At 50.3% G+C, this 13,918-nt stretch overlaps 1 protein-coding gene across 3 annotated transcripts in view; it reads left to right on the top strand.

Moving 5' to 3' along the window:
- Positions 1-13,918, top strand: part of Limk1 (LIM domain kinase 1) — a 32,777-nt gene that overhangs the window by 11,346 nt on the left and 7,513 nt on the right. For 2 of the 3 annotated variants that reach the window (XM_076923126.1, XM_076923127.1), the window contains 8 exons: positions 3,906-4,044; positions 4,247-4,356; positions 6,186-6,392; positions 7,387-7,492; positions 7,583-7,749; positions 10,763-10,946; positions 11,436-11,522; positions 12,784-12,915. In XM_076923126.1, the coding sequence (XP_076779241.1) occupies positions 3,906-4,044; positions 4,247-4,356; positions 6,186-6,392; positions 7,387-7,492; positions 7,583-7,749; positions 10,763-10,946; positions 11,436-11,522; positions 12,784-12,915 (1,132 nt within the window). Of the gene's footprint in view, positions 1-3,018; positions 3,040-3,905; positions 4,045-4,246; positions 4,357-6,185; positions 6,393-7,386; positions 7,493-7,582; positions 7,750-10,762; positions 10,947-11,435; positions 11,523-12,783; positions 12,916-13,918 lie in introns of those variants that run through there. The other variant, XM_076923128.1, reaches the window with a different exon arrangement.

Here is a 13,918-nt window from a genome sequence, read left to right as displayed (position 1 = left end):
ACAGATACACAGACAGCAGAGAAGTGCCTGAGCAGTACTAAGGGTGCCAGCTGGGGTCAAACATCCGGAGGGCATTTGCAGAGCATCTGTGCTGCTGCTCTGCGGAGGTGCTGGCTGGGAGAGGCTTCAAGAGAGTAGGGACCTGGTAGGGAATGTGCTGAGCCGAGCTTGTGAGCAAGTCACGGTCAGGTTGTTCTGCTGCAGTGGCTGCTGCTCCTCGGAAGGAGTGATGAGTGAGTGGGTGGAGGCGGAGCCAGGGAGTTTCCTACTAGATGATCTTAAGAGCTTTCTCACTCAGGGTGGGATGTAGCTGCTCCACACCCTTGGGGGAACAGGCATGCAGAGGCCCTGCTTCCTGCAGCGGGACACCAAGGCATGATGGACAGACCCCTGTGACAGGCCTGTGACCCAGGCGTGGACAGGAAGCAAGTTACTGATAGTGTAGGACTGGGGGCCTTCCTGAGAGGACAGGATCTGTGCTGCCTCTGTACACTGTGGTTCTTTCTGTGGCATCTTTTATTCAGTTTAAAGACCCTAAGAGGGGTATACTGGGGCCCCACGTTCAGAGACTCCTCCCCAGCCTCAGCCCCCCAGCAGTACCAAGCCCCTCCCCTGTTGGAGTCTGCGCTGGGCTGTTGCCAGGAGAGTTGGGACAGTAGGCATGACGTCATGACTCCTGCCCTGCACTCACTGTCTCCGCCTCTGCTGTTCTCTGACTCCCCCAGGGACACCTCATCAGGCCCCTTCCCTGGGTACACCACCCCACCCACTTACAACTGAACTCTGACATTTTGTGCTCCCTGGCCTAAGCCCCTCCCTGCAGGCCAGTCACCCAGACAATGGGAAACAAGCTGGGATCTTCTTAAAGGGACAGTGTCCCACCAGCTGGTGTACAGCTCTCCTCCCTGTCTTCTTTTCAGTTAGTTCTAGCAAGCTACTGGTGTTGGGGGAAGGGAATGAACAGTCCCATCCACCTATTCTCTCCTGCATTGGTACCCAGGACAGGACAGTCCAGCTCTTCCTGGCTCCATGTGACCCACAGGCAAAGGCCACAGGCATATCTAGGCACAAAGAACCCTAGAGCCAGCTCTCCAGATCCTCACAGACTCACTGGTGAGTCCACATCCACCAGGATGCTTGAACCAGGAGAAGTCGGGCACCTATTTTAAAGACAGATATCACTCCTCTCCATCCACCCTTCAGCCCCAACCCCAGCCTTCCTGGTTCTCTCTTAGACCAAGGTGGACTGCTGGCTTTGCCAGCCCTGGGCAGGGAAGACAGGGATTAATGGATTTAATGGTAGGTGGTAGCTGCTCCCTGGATGTCCTTTTGAAGAAGTCCTGAGGGCTGCTGAGCTGTGGGAAGCTACAGCATCCTGCATCTTCACTGGCGGTGTCCGGTCTGTGCCTTAGCCCAGTCTCTACCTAGCATACTGAGACAAGACTAGCTTTGCAGGGCCTGTGCTTGTAAGTGGGAATTTGGGCCGCTTGGGGCCTTTACAGCTCATCTCCCCTGAGGGATTTTGTTTTGTTTGTTTGTTTGTTTGTTTGTTTGTTTGTTTGTTTTAGTTATGTTATATTTTTGTTTTGAGCTGGTGTTTTCCTATAGTGCCCTGCTCTGACTGGCCTGCAGGCTGGTCTTGAGTCCCCATACATCCACCTGCCTCTGCCTCCCAAGTGCTGAAGCAGATGGTGCTGACATTCAGGTCTCCCTGCTCTAAAGGGTGACAGAGCCCTGAGCTGACAGGAGAGTGTAGGAGAAAGCCATCACATCCATTAGCGTGAGGCCTGTGGTTTGCTTCACGCTCTCCATGGTCCCAGGCTCTGTTCTTCCTTTGGCTGGTGACTAAGAACAAGTCACCTTCCTCCTGGGCCATCTTCTTTGCATGAGAGGAAACAGGGCCCAGATTAGAAGCTGTTCTCACCTCTGAGGCTAGCAGGTAGGCCAGATCCTTTAGCCCCCCCCCTTGGCAGAACTGAAATGGATGGCTGTACAGGCTGTGCACGGGAAAGCTACAGAGGGAGCTGAGCACAGTGGCACCTTTAATCCCAGTACTAAGGAGAAAGAAGCAGGCAGACCTCTGTGAGTTCAAGGCTCTACATAGAGGGACAGCCAGGGCTAGCGAGAGAAGCTATGTCTCCAAAACCTAAGAAAGTCAAAAGTTGTAGGGGATAAAGCAGCGGGTGGCTCATCTGGTAGAGAAGCTTGCTGCACGAGCCTGATGCCCTGAGCTCAGTGTTATATAAGAGTCCAAGGAGAAAACCAGTTCCCCTGAGCCGTCCTATGGCCTCCGATGTAATAATCACCAGGGCAAGTGGCGTCTTACCATTGTAACTCCAGCTGGCCTGAAACCGGCTATATAGACCAGAGTTCCACCCATGGCTGCCTCTGAGTGTTGAAATCAGTGCTCCACTGTGCCTAGCCATTAGTCATTTAAAAAAACAAACAAACAAACAAACAAAAAACAGATGTTGGTCCAGTTTTATCCCTGCTCTCTCAGTCTAAGCTCCAGTCTTCAAAATAAGCTACGAATGTTCACAGCATACAATTTTTAAATTGTCATTTTTACTTACTTTACTTTTTACCTTTTATATTTTTAATTTAGTTAATTAATTAAATTAGAAGAAGGGTCTTACTTTGTAGTCCAGCTTATTCTGAAACTTGTCATGGTAGCCTAGGCTGGCCTCAAACTCAAATTCTTTTCCTTTCTCTTTCTTTCTTAGTGTTTATTTTAAGTTATGTGTATGAGAGTTTTGCTTGCATATATGTATGTGCCTGGTACCCACAAAGGCCAGAAGAAGATGTCAGATCCCTTAGAACTGGTGTTGCAGATGGTTGTGTGCCACCATCTGGGTGCTGGGAATTGAACTTGGGTTGTCTGAAAGAGCAGCCAGTGCTCTTAAGTACTGAGCTCTCTCCAGTCCCTCCTCCTTTTACTTTTGAGACAGTATTTCTTTTCCCTACTATAGAGTATGTAACCAAGTATGACCTTGAACATCCTAATCACTGGCCACTGTATCCTAAGTGCTGAGATGACAGGTTAGTACCACCAGCCAGATATAAGTGTGTGTGTGTGTGTGTGTGTGTGTGTGTGTGTGTGTGTGTGTGTGTGTTTGAGACGGGGTTTCATTATGTAGCCCTTGCTAACTGCAACTCTGAGATCCCGCCTCAGCTTCCCAACTGCTGAAATTATACCCCTATCTTTGTCTCCGTTCCTGGTTACCTTTCTCTTTGTTTTGTTTGTTGTTGTTGTTTTCTTTTTTTTTTTAAGATTTTTTTTTTACTTATTTTATGTAATGAGTGCTCTATCTGAATGTACACCTACATGCCAGAAGAGGGCATCAGATCGTATTACAGATGGCTGTGAGCCACCATGTGGTTGCTAGAATTGAACTCAGGACCTCTGGAAGAGCAGTCAGTGCTCTTAACCACTCAGCCATCTCTCCAGCCTCTTGTTTTTGGTTTTTTCCTTTGTTTGTCTTGTTTTGTTTTTTGAGACAGGGCTTTATGCATGCTAGGCAAGCTCTCCACCAACAGAAGTACACCTTCAGCCCCTGTTTTCTTTTGATTTTTTTTTTTTTTTTTTTTAAAGCAAAATACCTCTAGATGGCAACTGGAAAGCTGGCTCCAGGGTCAGGAGTCCTTGCTGCTATTTCAGAGCAGTCAAGTATATACCTGTGCATCCGTATCCTCAACTGCCCGTAACTCCAGCTCCAAGGTGTCGGGTGTCCTCTGGCCTCCACAGGGACCACACACACACACACACACACACACACACACACACACACACACGATGCACATACAGACAAAGCAGGCAGACACGCATGCGCAGAAATTGTTTTTTAAATTAAAAAAAAAAAGCTGTGGAGATGGTGCCATCCTCAGCCCCGCCCCTCTCCACCCAGGTGCTGCGAGTGTAGCGCCGCCCTCTCACACCAGTACTACGAGAAGGACGGACAGCTCTTCTGCAAGAGGGACTACTGGGCCCGCTATGGCGAGTCGTGCCACGGGTGCTCCGAACACATCACCAAAGGGCTGGTCATGGTGAGCCACCTTCCCCTCCCTACCCACCATCCTCCCCTGTAAGTCCTGTGCCCATCTCTTCATCAGTTCAGACCTTCCAGTCCTCTACGTGTCCGGCAAGATTCTGTCTGGGTTGCCCTGCTTTCCCGCTAAGAGGAGAATGGTGATGGCTCTGGGGACAGCAGGCACTACTAAGCTGTGTGTTGTGTCCCCACCCCTACAGGTGGCTGGGGAGCTGAAGTACCACCCCGAGTGCTTCATCTGTCTCGCCTGTGGAAACTTCATCGGCGATGGGGACACCTACACACTGGTGGAGCACTCCAAGCTGTACTGGTGAGTCTTCTGGGCCTCTTCAAGCCTAGGGGCCTGCGCCTGTCACCAAGACTGCCCATACACAGGCATGTATGGTACCATAAATGATACACTACTCTAAAGTGAGTTCTGTAGTCTACAGTAAATTCCATACCAGAATGGTCCAGACACAGTACCACACTCCACCTGGTAAAACAGGAGAGGGCAAGTACCATTGCTCCCTGTCTCCATGTAGAAATGTCAGGAGTCGCAGTGCCTGTCACCCCAGCTTTTCAGGAGGCCAGTGCAAGAGGATTGCAAGTTCTAGGCCATTCTGGGCAACTTAGTGAGATACAAGCTCAAGGAGTAGAAAGAGATCTGGGCCCGTAGCTCAGTGGTAGAGCATCTGCCTAGAATCCCCCTGTGAGGGCTGGAGTGTGACTCACCAGTAGAGGACTTCCATGTCATATGTAAAGCTCTAGATTCAATTCTGAGTACAAAAAAAAAAAAAAAAAGAAAGAAAAAAGAGAAAATGACAGAAAGCAAAAGTGCCCCCGACACCAGCTCTCTTCCTTCTGCTTCTGCAGTGTAACCTGGCTCTAACCACAGAGCTGACACAGACCCCAGAAACCACACATACCATCACCAGAGGGTCTGTTCCTGCTCCAGACACCAGCTGCATACTCAGGCATCCCCAGACCCTCACACAGTTAAAGCAACTGCCTTCCAACCCAGTGACCCCAAGTTTGATGATGTGCTGAGTAACTAACTCACAGAAGTCCACAAGTTGCTGCATGACACAGCTGCACCAAGCGAGGGCACCTTCCTCCTCTCCGCCAGCCCATCTTAGGTTTACTAACTGAGATACTACACTGAGGCCCAGCATCCAGGGATTTCACTGAGGTTTTGTTTAAGTCCTTAGGCCATGGTGATTACGCTGTGTCTTTATCCTGTTCCTGGGAAACCAGGCTGGCTAGAAGCCCCAAGTCTTCAGTCACACTTAGTGACTGTGGGACCAGTCCCAGACGTGACTCATTTGCATAGACTCAAGCATCCTCCAAAGGGCTCATAAATAACAAAGATCCCCCTGTTCCAAGGACTTAAGAGTCTTTCTCCCTAGAGTCAGGGACAAAAAAAATCAGACAGATTCTCTCTTATGAAACACCAACAAAGCTGGGTTTGAGAACAACAGACCCGATCTCAAATGGGTTTTTAATGACTTCCTCCCAAAGGAGATGTATCCTCAAGGGCCTCGCCTTATCTTGGCCATCTGACAACACCAGATAGACAGAGCCAGGATGGGGCCAGCGAGATGGCTCAGTGAGTAGAGGTGCTTGCTGCCAAGCCCGACGAACCTGAGTTCCATCCCCAAGACCCACATGGTGGAAGGAGAGAACTGACTCAAATTGTCCTCTGACCTCCGTACTCACTCTGTGGCATGCGGACCCCACCCCCAAGCCCATATACACACAAACAAAAATAAGAGAGGGAATGAAAAGACATTACAGTCTGAGGAGATGGCAGGTAGAAGCACTAGCCACTAGACTTAACAGCCGTAGTTTAATCCCCAGGACCATGACAGAAGGAGAGAACCGATTTCTGCAAGTTGTCTTTTAACCCTCATATATACTGGCACAGGCACACATAGACTTGAGCAAACGCACACAAAAATAAATATAATTTAAACAAAAAATTGTTTTTAACCAGAATGACTGAGACCCAGAGTTGGGGGTGCTGAGACAACTGGGCATGCCCAGTCCTGCCCTGCATCCCACCAGCTTGCGATGGACTCGGTGAAGCATTACTGACTTCTCCCCATGGCTCTTTTCTTCCCTTTCTCTTTGGATCTGCACCGCCGATGACCTTCATAGCGGGCAGTGCTACTACCAGACTGTGGTAACTCCAGTCATCGAACAGATCCTGCCTGACTCACCCGGCTCCCACCTGCCCCACACGGTCACCCTAGTGTCTATCCCAGCCTCTGCCCATGGCAAACGAGGCCTGTCTGTCTCCATCGACCCCCCTCATGGCCCACCAGGATGTGGCACGGAGCATTCGCACACCGTCCGAGTCCAAGGGTGAGTGGGCTGCGACACCAGATGGGGCTGTGTTGTGTGGCCTGGTTGTGTTAGTTAGCTCTCTGCTGTCATGGCAGGGTACCTGACAAACAGTCTAAGTGGGGAGAGATTGATGTAGCTCATGGTTTGGAAGGTTCTGTCTGCAGTCGTTGACTCAGACCCAGGATGTCCAGGTACTAGAAGCAGGAAGAACTGAGATCACTCCTCCAGAACCCATTTTTTACAAAAACCAGGGACTGTCAACATGGCTTGTCAGATAAAGATGCTTGCCACCAAGCCTGACAAATTGAGTTCCATTCCCAGCCCCCACGTGGTGGAAGAACCACCTATCTTCTGATTTACAAACACACACACACACAGAGACAATGGACTCATAATAAATGAATATAAATAATTTTTTTTTAAAGTCAAACAGTGGCTGTGCTTATAATCCTGGAGTTAGGGAGCTGTCCTCTGTGAGCAGCTGTGATGAAACATTGGGTCACACCCACAACCCAAAAAAGGAAAAGACCTGAGAGAAGAATAAGGAGATCCATGCAAGGGGGAGGGTGGAGGCAAGTGTGGTCAGATGCATTGTGTGATACATGAAGGAGCCATAGTGAAGCCTGTCATTAAGCATAGTTAATAGATGCTAACAGTAAGACAGAACTGGAGCTGGAGAGATGGCTCAGCAGTTAAGAGCAAGTACTGACTGCTCTTTCAGAGAACCGGGGTTCAGTTCCCAGCAACCACACGGTGGCTCACAACCTTCTAGCTGTAAATACCCTTGTAGCCACCAGGCATGCATAGACATACATGCAGGCAAAACACCCGTGTAAGATCTTTTATTTTGTTAAAGGTAACAACTAAAAACACAGTATACTGAAATTTCCACCTCAGGTGGAATCATTCCTCCCCACCCCACAACTGGTAGTGGTTTTGGCATTTGGTTTCCTATTGGGGATCAAGGGGATAGGTCGGAGGGGAGCTAGTCTAACCTCGGCTTTATCCCCAGAGTGGACCCAGGCTGCATGAGCCCAGATGTGAAGAATTCCATCCATGTCGGAGACCGGATCTTGGAAATCAACGGCACACCCATCCGGAATGTGCCGCTGGATGAGGTAGGACTTGAGGCTGGGCAGGATGGGATGACAGAAGTAGAAGTTTCACCCCTGACCTCAGAAGACTCACCTGTCCACACCTGTCCCCAGATCGACTTGCTGATCCAGGAGACCAGCCGCCTGCTCCAGCTGACCCTTGAGCATGACCCTCATGATTCACTGGGCCATGGGCCAGCTTCGGATCCCAGCCCCCTGAGCTCCCCGGTGCACACTCCCAGCGGACAGGCAGGCAGCTCTGCCCGGCAGAAACCTGTCTTGTAAGTCAGCCTGCTCCTCAGCTCCTCAGCTTCTTTGCCGTGGGTGCATGCCTGGTGGCCACAAGGGTGTCAGGTCCTCAGGAGCTGGAAGGTTGTGAGCCCCCCGTGTGGCTTCTGGTAACCAAGCCCTGGTTCTCTGCTAAGTGGCCAGTGCTCTTCACTCCAGGCTTCCTCCAGTTTCATCCCTTCAACTCTTCCAGCGTTCGTGTAAGGAATGGAACAGACTGAGGATGAGGAAGGGGACAGCAAATAGTGCCCCCAGCTGGAAGTTACGGAGACCTTCCCAGGCAGCCACATCTTTTATTTTGCATTGATTTACTCATTTACTTTGTAGTGGGGAGGAGCACCGAGATGGCCCTGAGAACACCCGAGAGCCTGTGTACTGGTCAGACTCAGGTTGTCAGGCTTGGTGGCGAGTGCCTTTACCCACTGAGCCACCTCGTAGGCCTTCTCTCTAAAGTTTACTTAAAAGACTGTTTTCTGTGCATTTTTCTGTAGGCAGATGAACAGATCAGGGAGGTACCAGTGAGGAGCAGGCACACATAAAGCATGTTTTAAGGCCCGGCTCTAGGTCAGTGGTCAGAGTACTCACCTAGCATACACAAAGTTCCGGGTTCCATCCCTAACACCGCATCGACAGGCGTGATGGCACACACTTGTAAACCCAGCACTCGGGAGGTAGAAGCAGGAGGATCAGAAGTTCAAGTTCATCCTCGGCTACCTAGTGAGTTGGAGACTAGCCTGGGCTACATGAGACCCTATTTATTAAAAAATTAATAAGCCAAAAAAGAAAACTATCTTATCACTTCAGTGTGCCAGCCCTTGAATTTTTAAAGAATATTTGCATTAATATAAAGTCGGTACAAATTCCATTCATGTCATTGGCTCGGCAGCAGTGCGTTGTCATGCCGTCCTTCATTATTATAAACGCTTAGCCCGTTTTTCTTCATAAGCTGCTCGTGCATTCTTGCTTCTCTCCATTCCTTCGTTTTCTAGTCATGTCCCTCACTGGGCATACAGAGAGACCGTGCAGGGTAGTTGGTTCCTGGGTAGGAGCACTCGCCATACCAGCCTGAGACCTCAGTTCAGACCCCCGGCAGCACCGTGGAAAAGGTCACACACCTGTAACTCCAGCGCAGGGTTCAGTCAAGAGACCCTATCTCAAAAGGATGCTGGCAGGCTGGACCAGCAGTTAAAAGCTAAGAGTGTGCCAGGTGTAGTGGTGCGCGCCTTTAATCCCAGCACTTGGGGAGCAAAGGCAAGTGGATCTCTGAGTTCCAGACCAACCTGGTCTACAGAGTGAGACCTCCCTGTCTCAGAGGGGGAAAAAAAGACTTAAGAATATGTATATTCTTGCAAAGGACCATAATTTGGTTCCTGGCACCCACTATGGGTGACTCACCTCTGCCGCTTCCAAGGGATCTGATGCCCTCTATCTAGCCTCCACAGCCATTGTACTTAGTGCACAGACCCACACATAAATACAAACACGTACAGATTATTAAAAATAAGTCTGAGCTGGGCAGTGGTGGCGCATGCCTTTAATCCCAGCACTTGGAAGGCAGAGGCAAGCGGATTTCTAAGTTCGAGGCCAGCCTGGTCTACAGAGTGAGTTCCAGGACAGCCAAGGCTATACAGAGAAAAAGTCTGAAAAATAGTAAGGCAGAGAGTGATTGAGGAAAATACCTGCCATCAACATAGGGCCTCCACATGCCCACACACAAATACACATGCACACTCACATGAATGCATACACACACACACACACACACACAAAAATACCACGAGAAACTACAATGCATTACGGTGGTTTCTGGCACTCACTTCCCCCTACCCCATTTCTTGGCTTGTTTAGATGATTTTTAGTTTATTTATGTGTTTTGCTTCATACATAGCCCAGGCTGGCTTTGAACTTGTGATTTTCCTGCCTCTGTCTCTTAAGTACTGGGAATGGCAAGTATTCTTGACCATGCCCAGCTGATTTCTAGTTGGTTTTATCTTCTTCCTTCCTCTTCCTCTTCATCCTCTTCCTCTACCTCCTCTTCCTCTTCTTCCTCTACCTTAATAGTGAAGGCTCATTCGAAGCTGTAGAGAAAACAGGACCCAGGCTAGCACCTTGACTTCACGTAGTACCTCATGATTGGCTTGAGTTAATGGGAACATTGGGGTGACAGGCTGACTCCAGGCCATCAGGTGTGCCAGGAGGCTTTGACATGTTTCCATGCCTAGAGGCTTCCTCTGACCGGTTATCACCAGACAATGGTATGTTTCACAGAGATGACTGTGGTCCAGGATGAGGGATGTGATGTAAGATGTCAAGTCAGAGTTGGCTCATGGTCTGCTGCGGTGATCCCGGGGGCAGGAGCCATGAGTCCTCTGTTCTTGAGTCTGAAGAAGCAAGCGGAAGATCACGAGGACTCAGAGATAGCCTGTCCCTTGTCCCCTTCTGCTGGAGTCTCTCCAGGACTCTTGGGAAAGCCCTTTGAAGGGTTTCCTTCTGGGATGATAGCTGCCCTTTCTCTCTCCCTCCCTTCCTTCGTTTCTTTCTTTCTTTTTCCTGGAGGCTGGGTTTCTCTGTGTAAACCTGGCTGTTCTGTAACTCTCTCTGTAGACCAGGCTGACCTTGAATTTAGAGATCCACCTGCCTCTGCCTCTGCCTCTAAAACGCTGGGATTAAAGGTGTGTGTCTAAGAGGTTGTACTATCAAGGGCATGCACTCCTTCCTCTCAGTTTGTTCAGGACTTAGGCCATAAGCAGGGCCATAACCTGTGTATTGCAGTGTAGCAGACATCTCAAGCAGGGAATCTGAGCCTGGGCCACCAGGCAGAGGAAGCCGTATGCCCCTCTAATGAACTGTGTGGCTAACCCCAAGACACCAGGCTGTCCCACCTACTCCCAGGATGGGAGGTGAGCAGCAACTGGTTAATATGGTGCTTATGCAAGGAGGAATAGAGGCAGTGTCTCAGCCCGGTGTCACCTCCCCACGGCACTGGGCCCCATGTACCTTTCCCAGGAGGAGCTGCAGTATTGACACGTCCCCGGGTGCCGGCTCCCTAGCCTCTCCAGCCTCCCAGCGCAAGGACCTGGGGCGCTCCGAATCACTCCGAGTGGTCTGCCGACCACACCGCATCTTCCGGCCGTCTGACCTCATCCATGGGGAGGTGTTGGGCAAGGGCTGTTTCGGCCAGGCCATCAAGGTATGCAAATGGGGAGGGCAGGCTGGGTGACACCTCTGACCACCTCTTCCCTCACACTGCCCCCCTGGGAGTCCAACAGAGGGGACATCTTGATTCTATGCTCTCATCCCAGCGTTACCCACTCCTTACCCTGAACTTCCTTGAGCTATTGAAATGAACAAGATTTTACATGGGTAGATTCAGAACTTTGTGGTTTGTCTTTAAGGACAAAGTCTCATATACCTCAAGCTGACTTTGAACTCCTGATCTTCTGTCTTACACCTCTCAAGTAGGGGATCATACTCACGCACTAGCATGCCTGGTTTTATTTACGTATTGGGACAAGGTCTCACTGAGTTGCCCAGGCTAGCCTCAGATGCACTAGATAGCCCAGACTGGCCTTGGACATGAACTCCTCCTGCCTCTGCCTCCCAAGTGGCTGGGGTTAGAGGCGTGTGTTACTATGTCCTACTCAGCCTTGAGTTTTGTACCTCCATATCCCCTACACAGGTGACGCACCGAGAAACAGGCGAGGTAATGGTGATGAAGGAACTTATCCGGTTTGACGAGGAGACCCAGAGGACATTTCTCAAGGAGGTCAGTGGAGAGGTCTCATGCCTACTCGCCTCCCCAATGAGAAGGGGTGGTGGGGGTCCCAGGAGGATGAGTGGGGCACACCACCTGTGAAAGAAATGAGGGTTTAGGCCTCACTGGGGACAGGGCAGCCATGAGCCATGGGTGTGGCTCAGTAGATTGCCCCAGATTCAATCCCCAGCACCACACACACCAGGCTTTATAATACACATCTATAATCCCAGCACTCAGAAGATGAAAGCAGGAAGATCAGAGTTCAAGGTTTTCCTCAACTACATAGAGAGTTCTAGGCTAGCCTGGACTATGTGAGACATTGACTCAAAGACACAAAAGTCAGAACAGATATGGGTTGGGGGTGCAAGCTGGTAGATGCTTGCTTACCACGCACAAAGCCCTGGGTTCTAATACCAAAACTGACCTTGGTGTTGCATGCCTGTTATCCCTGCACCTGGGAGATGGTGGTGTGAAGATCAGGAGTTCAAGGACCTCCATGGCTACATAGGTAGTTCAAGACCAACCTGAGTGATGAAACACTTTTTCTTTTTGTTGTTGTTGTTGTTGTTGTTGTTGTTTTTCAAGATTTATTGCCAGGCAGTGGTGGCGCACACCTTTAATCCCAGTGCTTGGGAGGCAGAGGCAGGTGGATTTCTGAGTTGGAGGCCAGCCTGGTCTACAGAGTGAGTTCTGGGACAGCCAGGGCTACACAGAGAAACCCTGTCTTGAAAAACAAACAAACAAAAAGATTTATTTATTTATTTATTTATTTATTTATTTATTTCATGTGTGTAGGTATACTGTCGCTGTCTTCAGACACACCAGAAGAGGGCATCAGATGTCCATTACAGATGGTTGTGAGCCACCATGTGGTTGCTGGGAATTGAACTCAGGACCTCTGGAAAGAACAGCCAGTGTGCTCTTAACTGCTGAGCCACCTCTTCAGCCCAAAATCCTTTGTTGTTGTTGTTGTTGTTGTTGTTGTTGTTGTTGTTGTTGTTGTTGGTTGGTTTAGGTTTGATTTGGGTTTTTTTAAGACAGGGTTTGTCTGTATAGCCCTGGCTGTCCTGGAACTTGCCCTGTAGACCAGGCTGTCCTTGAACTCAGAGATCTGCCTGTCTCTGCTTTCTGAGTTCTGGGACTAAAGGTGTGCGCCACGCTTGAGAGACACACAGTGGCTTACTGTGTGAGAGGGGACTGGGCGCCCTGCTGTTTAGGCAGGGTGGACTAGGGGAAGAAGGTCCTGGACAGCCTGTGTGTGTTCCTCCAGGTGAAGGTCATGCGGTGCCTGGAGCACCCTAATGTGCTCAAGTTCATCGGTGTGCTGTACAAGGACAAGCGGCTGAACTTCATCACAGAGTACATTAAGGGCGGCACCCTGCGGGGCATCATCAAGAACATGGTGAGCCGGGGCGGGGCCAGGGCTGGGGTGTGGGGGCGGGGGCGGGGCCAGGGCGGGAGGGGGCGGGGCTGGGGCTGGGGCTGGGGCCGGGGCTAGCTTGCTAGAGTGCAGGCCTAAGCTGGCACATATGAGGCACTGCACAGACCTGGTGTCGTGCCCCCCACCTCCTTAATGCCAGCATTAGGGAAACTGGTGGGTCTTATGAGTTCAAGGCCAGTCCGGTCTGCAGAGCAAGTTCTATGCCAGCCAGGGCTACATAAACAGTGAGACCCTTTGTAAAGACACACCAAAACAGAAAAGCAAGAAAGGGGGATTGAGGAGGAAGAGGGCGGGCTCCCACTGTCCCCTTGCAGGGCAGTGACCACCAATAACCTAAGAACTGTCCAGTTAGCTCTGCCTCTGAAAAGCTACATTGCTTCCCAGTAGTGCCACTCTAGAGACTGAGCCTCCAGTACATGGGCCTCTGGGGACACCCCACATCCAAACCATAGCAGAGGCAGAGCCCTGTTCTCCCCAGTGACTGGAGCTAAGAATGCAGGTAGCTTGTTAGACCTTCAGCTTTGACTGAACGTTGGTCCAGCTTGGTTTGAAAACTTTGAATGGGGCCTGGGATCACATCTCGGTGGGCAAAGTACTTGTTGCCCATACATTAGGGTGAGAGTTCAACCCGGGACCCATTCAAAAGTCCCACATGATGGTGTATGCCTGTAATCCCAACACTGAGAGATAGAAGCAGGATCTTTGTGAGTTTGAGGCTAGCCTGGTCCACAGAGTTAGTTCTAGGACAGCCAGGGCTGCACAGAGAAAACCTATCGATAAGAGGAGAAAAAAAAGTTCCATATGATGGCGTATACATGTGATCCCATCACTGAAGAGTGATGGGACCCTGAGGAGGCAGGGTCTCTAGGGACCAGTGGCCAGCCAGCTTATCCACAGCCAGGAGCTCTGGCTTCAGTGAAACATTTCCTCAAAAAATAAGGTAGAAGGGCCAGCAAGGTGGCTC

This window comes from Arvicanthis niloticus, chromosome 24 (genome assembly GCF_011762505.2).
Source record: "Arvicanthis niloticus isolate mArvNil1 chromosome 24, mArvNil1.pat.X, whole genome shotgun sequence".
Classification (NCBI taxonomy): Eukaryota; Metazoa; Chordata; class Mammalia; order Rodentia; family Muridae; genus Arvicanthis; species Arvicanthis niloticus.
Note: the sequence above shows the minus strand (reverse complement) of the source record. Positions and strands in the feature narration are given on the sequence as shown.